This window comes from Fulmarus glacialis, unplaced genomic scaffold, assembly GCF_000690835.1.
Source record: "Fulmarus glacialis isolate BGI_N327 unplaced genomic scaffold, ASM69083v1 scaffold8654, whole genome shotgun sequence".
NCBI lineage: Eukaryota > Metazoa > Chordata > Aves > Procellariiformes > Procellariidae > Fulmarus > Fulmarus glacialis.
In genome coordinates this window covers 1-14,086 of record NW_009207361.1, presented here as the reverse complement: position 1 = coordinate 14,086, position 14,086 = coordinate 1, and the positions used below count along the sequence as shown (strand labels likewise).

Here is a 14,086-nt window from a genome sequence, read left to right as displayed (position 1 = left end):
TAAAAATCAACAGCAGGGATACCCCGAGAGAGAAAGCTACTGAAAAAGAAGGAACAATAAGTAAAATGGCTAGAGGCCCTAGATAGAACGCGCTTATTTGTTAAAGAGGAAAGCAATAAGGTGTTTTAAGACCATTGGCATGGTTCATGTCAGTAGAAAAAAGGAAGGAGGGATTGGTGAAGGAACTGATGAAGCTTGGTTCACAGTGCTTGGGTGCTTATCTGGCAAAACACTCCAGCATGTGCTGAATTCCCTCAATTTCGATAGCACGTAACACATGTTCAAGGAGATTTGCTGCCTGAGATGACCCTGCATATCATGTTCAACGCTTTGATGGATCAAGGCCTTTGGTTCCTGCATGGGTAGGTATGTGTGTGTTCAAGGAAGGGGGGTGGGTGCAAAATTTGGCTGTGACTAGTCCAGAAACGCTTTGCCAGGAGGAAGAAAAAGCAACATAAAGGGAGAGCGTGAGTAAAAAGAGAGTGGGTAAAACTCCCACAGCCACCATGAAGGGTAGCACTCATCCCATGGAGAACATGCCTCCATTTCCCCGTGTGCCATGCACGGAGAGAACCAGGATGGCCATCCCTACCTGGCTGGAGTCAGAGATGCAGTTGCTGTTGCTGCTGATCTGTGCTGGTGGTGGGTTGACGGAGATGACCGCCATGTGTTGCCGCGGGGGGAAGGTTGGGGATGGCTGGATCAGGGGAGGAGTGTGTCCAAAGGCTGAGCTCAGGCCTCTCTGCTGGGTCAGGATCTGCTGGTATGTCACGGGATTAATGGGGTGGGGGAAGCTGAACGCCGGGCTACAGCAACAGGAGGAGGAAAAATGATGAGGAGTTATTTTAAACAATATTTATCACATTGGCTAACGACTGATTCAAGTGTGTCTTCCTGGAGACTCCAAGAGACAGGCTGCAATGCCCCAGCTAGATGCTTTCAATGCCATGATAAACCTGACAGCCTGATTTACTGCAAAGACAGGATTTGTCTCGTGTGTGCCTCAGCAAACTTGTGAACCATTTCGACCCACGTATCAGACTGATTGTAATTTCTTTGCTTCCTGTGTTTAAAAACAGCTAAAGCCCTTGGCAGGGAGTGTAGAAGAGGACAGGACTTGGACACATCTGGCTTTGCAGACCCCGAGGCTCCCGTGTTTTCCCAAGCAGACCTATTCTGCAGACTCGCAACCTTGGGGTTATGCTACCCTGGATATAAAAAACCAGAATCACCTGGCTCACCTGGCACAGATCACAGCGGGGATGAATAACTATCCATTTAACATAGTCCAAAACAATGCAACTTACTCTGCATTCAGGTGAGGGGAGCGCTGGCTCAGGGGACTGCTGAAGTATGTCACCCTTCATATGTAGGTCACTGGTTCAGCTCCAATCTAGGTCAGTGGTGACCAGAAACACCACCAGCTCCTGGCTGCTTGGGCGCTAACTGGCGGCAACAGGTCCGAGCCAGGATGCAGCAGTCAACAGCATTAAAAATGAAGCTCTGCTTTTTGGAAAGAAGGGCTTCACTCCCAGGGGTGAGTCCCCTTGGCAGAGACAGAGAAGCACGGGAGGCGCTCTGTTCCCTGTACTTTAGGCAGGTGATGTGCAAACCGTAGACTCTCAGCCCAAAAATCTATTGTTTGACACCTTTAAAAGACGGCTGTCCTGAACCTTTACCCTCATGGTATTTTCTCTCACATCACTAAAACTGCCTATGGTGTCTCTGCTCAGAGAACGGGGCCATAATTAGCAACACGCTTCATTTCCAATTTTGCTTTTAGAGAAAATATTTATTGCTGGTGACCATACAATTAGTATTTCTGTTCCAAACCAGTTAATGACAACTTGACCAAAAGAATAAAGGGCAAAAATCACTACAGTGTAAAAGAGCTCTGGGAGTTAAATACGTGCTGCAGCAAATGAGGTGTGATGACAGGCTGCTGCACAGCTTTGTTATGTTACAGCAAAGTCCAAAAATGACTTTCTGAAGTGCTACTAGGATCTGGGTCTGAGTGGGTGAGAAAGGATTTCATTCCTGCCACTAAGACATTGTTAAAATAATAACAAAAAAGTCTTTTCACCCAAAATTGCTGACAGTTATCCTGTTAAATATGTAACCCATTTTACAATTCCTGACATTCAAGTTACACTTTTAGAACGCTGAGAAGAGTTTCAAATTCAGTATTATTACTTGATTATTCCCTCGGGGGCCAACAACTGACCATTGGGTCAGACTCTGCACTCTACTGATTTGTTGAAAATACCAGATGCTACCCTGAAAAGCTTAAAATCTGAGTATAAGATGAGATGCTACAGGTATGCCCAGTTAAAGACAACAGGTGACAAGATTAGAAAAATATGATTACCAGACAAGGAGTTGCTATCTGTTTAAGTTAACATTATGTTTGATTCTACAGTCAACTTCTAAATGATGCTGCCGGATAAAGTAACTGATAAAAATAATGTTACTGTTACTAATGGCAATGCCCCTGTTTTCCCCTACAGATTTTAGGAGTGCACGATCTTTATAAACCCTTGCTTTGCAACATCAGTGTTAATTAGAACTAATATTTTTAACAGTTAAGTAATAAAAAGAATAATAACATTGTGAAACTTGGGTGAAGCAATCACGGCAGGAATTGACAACAGCGAGCTGCCTAGTGTAAGTGCTTTTTAATTAAGGTTTGAGCAAAACTTTACTCAAGGGCTTAGATCTGTTTTAAATATGTTTTTAGAATTAGGCTCTTAAATCTGCCCAGGCAACATGTTTTTTAAGGATGTGGACCAATAATTTGTAGAATACTTTGGGGCAACCTCTTAAATCAGAGGGTTTCTTAATCAGTCCAACTGCTCACAACAAGCATTTTTTAGACGAATTTATTCTCCGTTTCTGCTTGCAGGGAGGGATGATCATACTGTAATTACTGGAAATCTGGTAACCAATAATCCCAATCCAGCACCACACCCCCATATGCCACGAAATACCCTTCCACATGCAAAACCAGATGGGTTTGCTTATTTGACTTAATACACTACACAGCCCCAACGGAGAAAAGCAAAGGTTGTGAGGAAGGGAAGGTCTCCCTTGCTGGAGGATCACCCCTCCTTTTAGGGGGACAGTTACACAGCTGAACAGAGCTGGTCCCAAAGCTTTACCTGATTGTTCCGGCAGATAAATGGCCGTAGGAGCCACTCGCCGCTGAACTGCTTCTGGAGTTGTTGATATACGCCACGAGAGAGTTTGGGGAGGTCCTGATCATCGTCTGGAGATCAATGCTGGCATCAGACAGTGGGGAGATAGACAGGGCTCGTTTTCGGCTTAATCTCGGAGTCACCCGTGGGCTCGAAAACCGGGACACTGTAGGAAAGAGAGACTTGGTCAGACAAAACCAGCGGGCTGCTCCCTTCCCACGGTGGGGCGGAAGGTGCTGAGACCTGCTGCACTCTTGACTGCTGTGGGATGTTCAGGAGCCGGGAGCAGCCCAGGGACCAGCTACACTTTGACGGGAGGTTTCCTCTCTGCTGGGCGCTGAGGGACACGGGTCAGGCAGCACTGCGAACTCCCGCTTGCTTCGCCCTCCTCGGGGGACAAACAGAAGCCTGTCCATCACCCCCTTTCAGCGGCACTAAATTAACTTAAAATTAAAAGGGAAAAGGCCCCGCAAGGTTTCCGTGAGCGCAGCCATCCCCGTTGACTCGGTGGCAGGAGCAGCGGGCCAGAAGAGCTGCGCATCAGAGCCGGGGCGACCCTTGGAAATGGTGCGTGCACTTGTGTGCGGAGGGAGCGGAAACCAAACGAGCGCGAGCACAATGCTGACCATCCAAGACAGAGGCGAGGCTCCAGGAGCCCCGAAAGTAAATTAAGAGTTTTAAGAAAACCAATTTGGCAGCTCAGGCACAAAGTTCAAGCTCTCCCCCTCTGAGGGGACCTGCCAGTGCCTGGACCCTATTAGCAATTGTCAATCATTCGGGCATGAAGTCATTTCCAACCCTGCCAGTCCCGTTTGTGGATCTGCAATACATGGTGAATTACTACTGTACGAATTTGGCCTTCCCCAGCATTTCGGCACTGCTAACTGGAACGACTGACTTCATCCAGAGGAAACTCTGCCCAGGCCTGACCCACCTGCAGATCTCCGGTATGGCATGGACGGGAGCTGGGGATGGGCGATATCACAATGTTCCCCCATACCAGGGTACCAGATCCAAAGCCTGCTCAAGCCCTAGCCCTGCCTGGAACAGCTCATCTCTCCAAAGCAATGAGAGCAGCATTTAGATCACTAATTTTTTAAAAGAAAGATTTCTAAGGGTAAAATATGCCACTTGGCCATGGGGTCTGGCTGGTAATCCCCATGATCCACCCAGGGGTGCAGGAGGGCTCAGCTTCTCCAGCTCCTTCCCTCAATGAGCGCAGCATTGTATTACTACCTGGCTTTTCCAGCGGCGGTCTTCCCAGAAAGCTTGCTGTGGGTATATCCTTTTAAACACTGCGAATAAAACAGTAACTTGCCCAGACGGGCAACATAAGCTATTTTCCTCTAGTTGGTAGGATGGACTGGTTTTGGTTGTGTATCACCAAATAGAAGCCTGGCACTTTACAAGAGCATAAACTTTCCTTCCTGACGACAGTGCTGGTATGTGAGAGGGTGAATGGGATATACAAGGAGGTAAAATATATCCCACCAGTGTGACCAAATGGCTCCTTCATTTGTGTTGGCTCGCAGAAGTTTCTGTCAACATTTCCCTGAGACCAGTGGCCGGGTTGCAGTCTCCCAGTCTCCACATGACTCACCCGTGTACCTAAGTGGCTCTGTCATTACCATGCCTGGGTGCTGTGTAATCAACGGGGTTTAGTACCACTGTCCCCTTATTACCCATAATGTCCCTTGTTGCACAAGATAAATGACTTGCCCATTAGGAATTCCAAGGCTAAGTTGGTACTTGAACCAAGCACTCTTGTGACTTTTGTCCTATGCCTAAGAAGCTTCAAGAGTTGCTAGTTAAAATACTGACAATATCGGGAATTTTTCCTAAAAATCGGGTTGTTGCACAGCTGCTGAACATGTCCTTCTTATAGTATTTTGTATAACCACATTTTGCAGCCCCATGGGGTAGGTAGAAGCTTGAAAATATGACTTAAGGATCAGGTAGCAAACAGAAAGAACACACAGGTCTGTAAAAATCACCTCCTCAGTATTAAAGCTGCCCCATGATTTGGAGGGACTAGACTCAAACTTTCCTAACGCTTGCGGCTGGCAGTTTCCAGCCCTGTTCTGCCGTGGTGAGTGGCACTTCCCTCGGGAGCTGGAAAAGGAGCAGCCGGTTTGTAGAGGCACTATGGATACAAAACCAAAACGAGCAAACAAACTCCCCTCAGCAAAGGCTGGCCCTGCCTAAAGGCTGGAGTGGAGCATTTCAAAACTTCACACCTGGTTCATGAAATTTGGGCCCTGCCAGAGCCCTAGACCGAGCAACATGAGGGTTGCATGTGTCTATATCATAATGGTCAAAACTGTGCTCTGTCTGCAAGATATTAATGTATTGATTTGAACTAATTAAACTTTTTTTTTGCTTTTTCTTTTTTTTCTTTTCCTTTTTTTTTCTTCTGACTATAAGGCATCTTGATTCTATACATGGGCCATGACCTGGGTGCTGTTCCCGGTCCTCCCCAGACATATCTCCTTGAGCAAGTTGCTGCTTCTTTCTGTGTCCCTATTTCCCAGTGTCATCTATTTAGATGAGCTCCTTTAGATAGGGTTTGTGTTTTATTCTGTATGTATTGCACCTAGTGCGCTGGGGCTCCATCTCAGCTGAGTTGTCAGTGTTTCTGTCCCACAAATAATATGCGTCTTTCCAGATACAGATATTGTTTTCTGCATTTGCATTCCCACAGTCTCCTCCTTCTCTAACAGAAGGAAGCAGGCCAGATTTGACAGTCATATTTATCTCTGTTACTCCCACACCTCAAGGGAGATCTGTTTATTAATGTGCCACTTCCCTTGATAAATTACTAAATAGAAAGAAAAGCCTTGTACTCATTTCTCGCTGTTCCTTCCCATGATTTATGTCCACGGTGCTGGTTCAGCCATTGGTCGCCATTAATTTGCAGAGGGAAGAAGTCCTGATGTCCAACAGAAACCTGGGTTTTCGCAGTGCATCCAACGTGGGCACCCCTCCCCGATGCACACAGGTACGTCATTTTTTTTTTTCCCCGTGTAAAACTCTGCTGGAAGCTGTCAGATTTGCAAGCTGGCCTGGGACTTCTGCAGCCCAGATCCAGTAATATGCTTTGCATTACTGTCCGCTCTAATTTAGATCTTGCAAGTACCGTGGGCTATCTGAAACGTTTGATAGCAGATCCAATAGGTTAGGCTGATGCTTTACACAAAAGCCTCTCAGGTCTTGCGGGCTTCCAGGGAAAGCTGTGACCTAAAATCGTGCTATGGATGAACAATTCCTCTCTTCTCAATGACAGCCTGCCCAAGGTGCCCGAGAAGCGGAGCGTCTGGGAAATGGAAAAGGAGTTTAACCACACGAAGAAGCACTCACTAACGCATTTAGGAAGAGGGAATCTTTTTGAAATTATTATTCAAAAGCAGATTAGCAGCACCAGGATCATTCTTAACAATAAAATTGGCCTGACCTAATCCCCTGGTCTGAGGACACTGAGCACGAATGTTAAATGATACCAGGCAGCAGCAAAGATAAGCATTAGTGTAGCTGTACACATAGGCAAGGTGTTCAATACGGGCTGATTGACAGCCACTTGAATACATAAGCAAAATCCTCTGTTGCCTGAGGTCCAGTCATGTTTCAAAAGAAAAACCACATACAACTTCTTCAGCAGTGACTGTGCCCAGAGAAGGAAATGAAGGCGGGATCTATTTTTCAGAGACAGAGACAGAGAGCCTCGGGAGGATTTCTCATGAGCACTCCCTCTCTCATCCCCCCTTCAAAAATGCTGACTTATCAAAATGAACAGGGTTAGTTTTAAGACTCTTTTGATGTTTGGAAAATATGTCAGGGGAAGAGTTTCCAAACTGTCAAAGTACCCCCTTCAACACTCTCGAAAGAAAAAAATCTCGTATTTTTATGTTGTTGTTCCAAAAGATGTTTTGTTGAGAAACATAAAGTCACCTTAGGTTAAAATGAATTTGAAAGGTCACAAATTGAAATAAAAATAGTTTTAAAATAAATTCCACTCATCTGCCAGAGTTTCAGTTTTTAAAATTAATTTCTCTGTGCCTCTCTACCTCAGATGGAGACCTTTTTTACCTTCAATTTATTTCCCTTGAATACTTCTGAGAGATGGGAAAACTCTTTCTTACCCAGATCCAGAAAGAAGTGATGGGCCAAAGCCCACAAGCAAAACAAGAAACAAGACAACTCCATGAGGTACTCCGTATCGTCGCCTCCTCTGGTCTTCAATAATATTTCCAGCCAAGTACATTTACTGCATGCCCAGGATGGGTTTTCTTTGGTGGTGGCTCTTTCCGTATCAATTTGCTATGCTACTTCTACCTCTCATCTTAAATAAACACCTGTTAAAGCCAGCAGATGCTTTCCATTGACTGCCATGGACTTTGGAACATGGAATAAATATGAATTTAAAAGCTGACCTAGAGACGCCCCTGTTTGAGCTCTCTCATCTTTACTTTCAAATTCATTCTTTCCCACTTGGAAAACATGCTATGTTTATGTGCTCATTTTTTGGGCATACTAACAGCTTGGTTTTTATTTATTCAGTATATATTAAAAGAATCAGCTCTGAATGGAAGAAGCTTTTTGTTTTGTTTTGGTTTTGGAAAAGCTAAAGATACCTGCTTAGAATTCAAAACTCTTTCAGATTTCAAGCAACCACAAAAATATCCTCTGGCCTGAAGTAAGACACAGGAAATCTTAAGCCCAAAGACTGTCCCCATCTCCCTACTCCCCCTCAGAGTTAGAGGAGATTGAAACGGAGATGTGAAGTGGTGACCGGAAGGGTGCAGTAAAGGTTGAGCCCAAAGCTCTGGGCATTGGCGATAGTGGATGGCAGTCCATGAAGGTCAACAAAAAATTTACCATAAGCCTTTGCCCCCTGCTGCCTCTTCTTACAGAAAGTCAATTCCAGATACATTTTAGTATTTTAACTGGAGCACACTGGCCCTCCCATACCATTTCATACGCAGACCCAGATACACTGGCTGTCACAAACTCAGCTCTACACGCTAGAGAATAAAAATAACCCACGTATTTTAAAAAACATTTTAAAACTGCCTGGAATAACTTTTCGGTAGAAAAAGCTTGACTTTACAGCAGCAGTATCTTTGCAGGGTAGATGTAAATGCCACAGCTCACAACTGAAAGCCATTTCTCTCCTGGAGGGGTTTAAATATCCCATTTCTAAACTAGCAAGAATTCAAGGCTGAATTTTTAAGTGTCACTGGCCACGTCTGCCAAAGGTCCCAGCCCAGTCCTCCAGCCAGCCTAGAGCTGGGAGGAAAGTCCAAATTTCTTGGTAAAAAGGTAAAAGTTTCCCTGGCAGTTTCCTACAGGGTCTACGAATTACCACATCTATGGGTTGCTCAGAAACTGGGAATTTCTTCTCCAATTTAGATTTATCCACAACAGGCAAGCAATGAGCCAAATGGTCAGCTTCCCATTTTTACACATGGGTCAGCTTGTGCTCTGACTCCCGCGGCTGCTCCCAGCGCTGTCGTGCGAGATCAGGATCAGACCCCGTGGGGCTCATGTGGGAGGCGGGAGCAGAGGTTCCTGCTCCGACCACTTGCCGTGGCTCTGGTCCATCAGAGGGACATCAGAAGAGATGGTTTTCCTGGAGGGAGATTTGAGACCTCCATATTGCATTAGAAATAGCGGCAGCAAAGCCCTCCGGAAAGGAAACACCAGGCACTCAGTGGGAGCTCCTTCAGGACAAGGAAATCTCAGGCATCTCTTTACAGATATGCTGCCGTGATCTCAACTGCAGAGCGACATCGGCGGAATCTACTTCTAAACAGCCAAGCCCGTAAGGCACGTGGGCTGCAGACGGCTCAGCCCCCCTCTTCACTGCAACACGGCCAGAGCCACCACTCACCCTGCATCCCCTGGCCAAGCCCCGGGATAAATACAGCGTTATCAAAATGGTCCCTCTTCCTGGCCTTTCACCAAGAAAACTCCACCCAAAGCGTACAGAAATATCCCCCTCCTCCCATCATCAGATTAAATCCAAGGGCAGCATAAAAACACAGGATGATCCCTTAATCAATAAGCAGCAGCAATAAACTACAAACACTCTTCATATAACCAGTTCCTTATTGCCCTCTCCCCTTCTGCAGCGGCAACACACGTCTTACTTAGACTGCAGCAGATGCTGGACATTTGTTCTGGCACCAGATGCTGTCCTGGGACCCTTCTTTCTTCCCTCCCCGGGGCCCGATCAACTTTGCAGTTCAAGGAATACTAATGCTTCCCTCAAATCCTCGCTGAAAGACAAGGCTGCATTCTTCTACTCCCAATCCACAAGGTAACTGTTTAGACGACCCAACTTGCATATGTAAATTGAATTCTTTAGAAACCAGAGTACAGCGGGATTCCAGACAGAGCGCTTATGGGATGCTCTGGGACTTTTTCTCTTTTCTGCACATGTTTTTCTGGGGAGGAAAACAGCGTTGCTGGCTAGAAATGGGTGGGAAATCGTTTCCCATTCTCTGAATCTTTTCTGAGATTTCAGCAAGTTTCCATTCTGTGCTGGGACAAAGAAAACAACAGAAAAAAAGATCTTTCAGAGTTTTTAAGGAAGCGACTACAGGGCGCGCCGTCTGTCCAGAGTAGGCAACAGCTGGCTTGTTTGAGAAGTCATCTGTAATCCAGCATATCCAGCCTGCAAACCCCGAGCTGCGGGTCCCTCAAGCCCCAGAAGAGGCACTTCTTTCCTAGGACGCCGTGAGGCTGGGCTCTCTCCGTCCGTCCTGGTGGAGCAGTTGCTTCACATAAACCTGCTGGAGGGGAGTCCTGAGCTCACCTCTCGCAGACACGCCTGCTGACTGCAGTAACCACTGGGCTGCACTGCCAGCCCTGCCCCTTACCGTGATGGCTATTAAATAATTTACTTGAAGTAGAAAGGCTCCAACAACACTGGCTGAAAGAGGCCAGTGAAGCTGAATCACTGTTTGACTTGGGGGAATAAAATCCTGCTTGATGATTTGCCCACATCCCAGGCAACTGCGCCAGCCGCTAGCCGGTTGGCTCTCCTGCGCTGAACAAAGCCTTTTTCCAGCTAAACTGCTGGTCATGATCAAGACATTCGTGACTGCCATGCACCAGGCAGCAAGAAACAGGGCAGGGATCCCCCCTCGTGTTCACCCACAACTGGATGAAATGCCATGACAGCACTGCAGGGTCATCCCTGCTGTGGGTAACTGTAAGGTTGCACAAACACATCTATGCAGCCCTCCTGACCTGAGTGACTACCTCCGTGCAGTGCTGCTTGGACGTCAGTTGAACTCAAGACCTTTTTCCCCCATTCTCTGACTCAGTATGGACAACCCACTTACACTTTCGACACTGTGCAAACAGAAGTGATGTTCTCTGATGATGATCTCTGCTTCCCACCCTGGCCATGAGAGTCCTTATTCTGAAGATCGGGGGGTCTCGTTCCCAGAGCTGCCACTGCTCTGCTCACTGATCATTTGATCTCCTTTCTCTTCGGGGTCTCCAGTGATGAAACAGCTTTGCTTTGTACAGTACTTTGAGATCTTCTGATGTACAGGGCTATAACAGTACAAGCACCGAGACAGTCTGGATACGCTTCTCTTGAGAGTAAATGGCACCTCCTGAAGGGCTGAGGGTAATTACAGGAGCCCTTGTGCTTAGGAAAAAAAAAAGTCGGATGCACTAAACATGCTCAAAGAGTTGTAGTCATCTCCAGGTTCATCTGTGCTCCCCACCGGTCTTTACTGCCCCAGGGATGCTCTTGTGCAACCACTCTGTCACCTGGAATAATCCACCATGTGGCACCCACTTCTAGAATAGAAATGCAAAAGATTGTTTTGATCTGGTGAATAGACCCTGTAAATTAGTCTCAAAAGTGTCCCACCAGCAATGCTGTGACATTGGAAAGCAGTTAACTTCTGATTTCAAAGTGTAGGCTTTCCAGAAAATGGATTTAAGCCTGGATTCAAACTCCGCTCTTGAATTTAGAGTCCCTGTTTGAATGACAGAATGAAACAGGACAGCTAACTGAAGGGTTATTTAGTCTCCACTGGCACTGGCCTGAAGACCCCAGCAGTCTGGTGCATAAAACTTAAATTTGGTCTACTTTAGTGGTTTAACTACTTCTAGCTGCACAGTGAAAACCCTGCTAAAGAGATGCAGCTCTGGGGCACCCTAGCTCAGTCACCATTGAAACACTCAGCAGACCTGACACATGGTCAGTACCAACAAGCTCCAGCCGACATTGATGCCCTAGACCCTAGACAGCTGATGGGATGAAAAAACACCGACAAACAAGGAGGCATTGAGAAATTGTCCAAGAAATGCAATTACAGCAACCAGAAGGGCCCAGGTATGTGTCTGTGGAAGAACTACCAGTGTCTAGGGCTCCCATGGACCTGCAGATGTTTGGAGGTGACGTGACACTGAATAGGCCAGTTTTAACATATGCTTATCTGCTTCCTTTTCTTTTGCAGGTGCCAGTGTTATCACAGATGTGTGATGGTGCTGCATGTGGTTTGACAGGAGCTACCTGTATTTTCAGCAAACTGATTCTTGTAAAGTTCTTATGTTCTAGGCTTTCTGGGAAGAAAAGGGCTCTCTGAACGAAAGATGCTGTGAGGCGGTGACTCACTGGCATTTTATGCATGCTACTGATATTCTTGTCTCAGAAAAGCACCATAAGAGGATGCTTTATTAAATTAGCTGTTCAACTATTTACTTAGTCCCCGCTGATTTAAATTTTTGAAATAACTTTCTAAAAAGGGAGGGAGACTCTGGTTCCTCAGCCAGTGTTTCAGAGCCGTCCATTTCAGCCTCCACCTTGATAATCTGTCTTCTCTCCGGCTGACGGATAAACCCGAACATGTAGACCAGAGACTGGCTGCTGCTCCTTTTCACATTTTTAAAAAGTAGCCCACCGGTGTCTTGTGTCATATCCTCATGATGTTTGAAAGTTTTCATCTCACTCAGAGCATGTGAAGGCCCAGAAAAGGCTTTCCAGTTACTAATCAACAAAGCTTTACTGAAAGATCAAAATAAATACTTGGCGAGCCCTGGCTTTCCAGTGAGTAATGGTTATGAGCTTGGCTGTGTGAAACCAGGACCTTTGATACATGATTTACTCTAGAGCCGTTTTCAGGAGAAGGCAAGCAGGAGGAGAGTCTTCTGCCAATGGGAGTATCTCAGACGACTTCAGACAAAGACTGATCTTCAGCAAACCAGAGAATGGGCATCTTGGTGTGCTGAGAGTCAGCCTGTGCTAGCATGAAAACAGTTGTGTTTGCTTCCCGTACTGGCTGTTTATCTGGCACTTCAGTGAGGCACCGCTGGTCAGAGATGGACTAATAAGGAGGCAAGGAGGAAAGAGTCTTGTTCATGAGCCCGAGAAGAACTTGGCAGGGCTGCTTTGCACCCATCTGCTATAACCACAGACATTAACCCTTTGGAGGGAAGACAGAGCAATCTTACTGACCAGCTGCTTTGTGGCAGAGAAGCTCAGAATATATTTTGGGTGTTAGAGGCAGGATGGTAGCAAGGAGCATGTGCTCTCCTTTTCAGACTAGGATCCAGGTGCCCAATCAATCTAGCAATTGGCAGCAGAAAATGACTATTCAGGTAAAACTTCCGCAGCAGCTGCAGATGAGAAATTGTTCTTTCGTTAGAAATATCTATAAGCCCCTATGACTGAACAGCCAGAGCAGCTTTTATCATTCTAAACCAGTCACTTTATGAAGCAGCAAGACCACAAAGTCTTTCATCTTAAAAGCTCAACAACAGAAACTTTGAAGCGGTAATGAAATGATGCAGATCTCCACTCCAAAAATTATAATGGTCCATAGGCAAATCCAAAGGCAGCCCAGGAAACAGAAGCCGGTATCTGAAAGTTGAGCCAAGATTTCTCTTTCTTGCAGAAGAAATAATCCCCAAACTGTAATATCTGTGCCACCCCAGTTCTTACAAGACGTGGCATGAAGTGAAAGGAAAGAAATTTCCAATGGCTCTAAAAATCTCGTGGACCTCGGATACGTTTCCACATAGATTTTACCCTTCTCATCAGGACAGCGGTCAGGCTGCAGGGGTGACTCAGCACCGCAGTGCCTGACATGATTTTACTACTTCTTCATTTAGCCAGGAACCAGAACTTTCTGGGGTTATAATGCCTGATACTAGCATAAATACCACATTCCTGCAATTTTTTTCTCTCGCGAAGTACTAACATATCGTCTCCCCCGTGGCTCCCGTTAACATATTTTTTTCTCCTTGGGGACCTGAGAGGTCCCAACCAAGATGAGGAGTCTACCGTGCTGAGCACGGCTATGCATGGAAACGGCCAGCCTTTGCCCCAGACACCAACCAGGCTAAACCCGGGGGCAGACAGGGTGGGATGGGGAGCTAGAGCTGGAGCTCGCCCCCAGGGACGGTGTGGTCACCCGTGGCCAAGGCAGCAGGACGGCAGCAACGCCCTGCCCGCTGGACCAGCCCATCTCCTACCCGTGCAGCAGCCACGCCATCCTTCCGAAGAGGCCACAACATACGTATTTCAAATTATCTCTATTTTATACACATATATGGAACAAAGCGACCTTTTATACCAAAAATTATAGTGCAGCACTGGTGGGTTTCGGCAGGGCAGAGGGACCACGTACAGCAACCTCCACCTGGAGGACAGCCCCATCCATCTGTCCCAAAATTTCAGCCGTGCCGAGGAGGACCCGGACCACTACTCACCGTCGACGGGGCTGAGGTAATCGTGGAGGTGGGCTGTGCTGGCTGCTCCCCCACTCTGCATCAGGAGGTCCCCGTAGGGGTTCGGGTGGCCGGCCATCAGCGTCATTTGGTGGTAGTAGTCAGCGGGGTTGGCTCCCGGCGGCGGCGGGGGCAGCCCA

At 46.7% G+C, this 14,086-nt stretch overlaps 1 protein-coding gene across 1 annotated transcript in view; it reads right to left on the bottom strand.

The window, feature by feature from the left end:
- GLI2 (GLI family zinc finger 2) overlaps positions 1-14,079 on the bottom strand; it is a 38,183-nt gene extending 24,104 nt beyond the window's left edge. The window contains exons 1-3 of the mRNA XM_009576067.1: positions 13,929-14,079; positions 3,159-3,360; positions 593-806 (exon numbers count right to left, since the gene is read on the bottom strand). Coding sequence (XP_009574362.1) covers positions 593-806; positions 3,159-3,360; positions 13,929-14,034 — 522 coding nt within the window. The 5' untranslated portion in view covers positions 14,035-14,079. The remainder of the gene's footprint in view (positions 1-592; positions 807-3,158; positions 3,361-13,928) is intronic.
- Between the last annotated feature and the right edge of the window lie 7 nt (positions 14,080-14,086).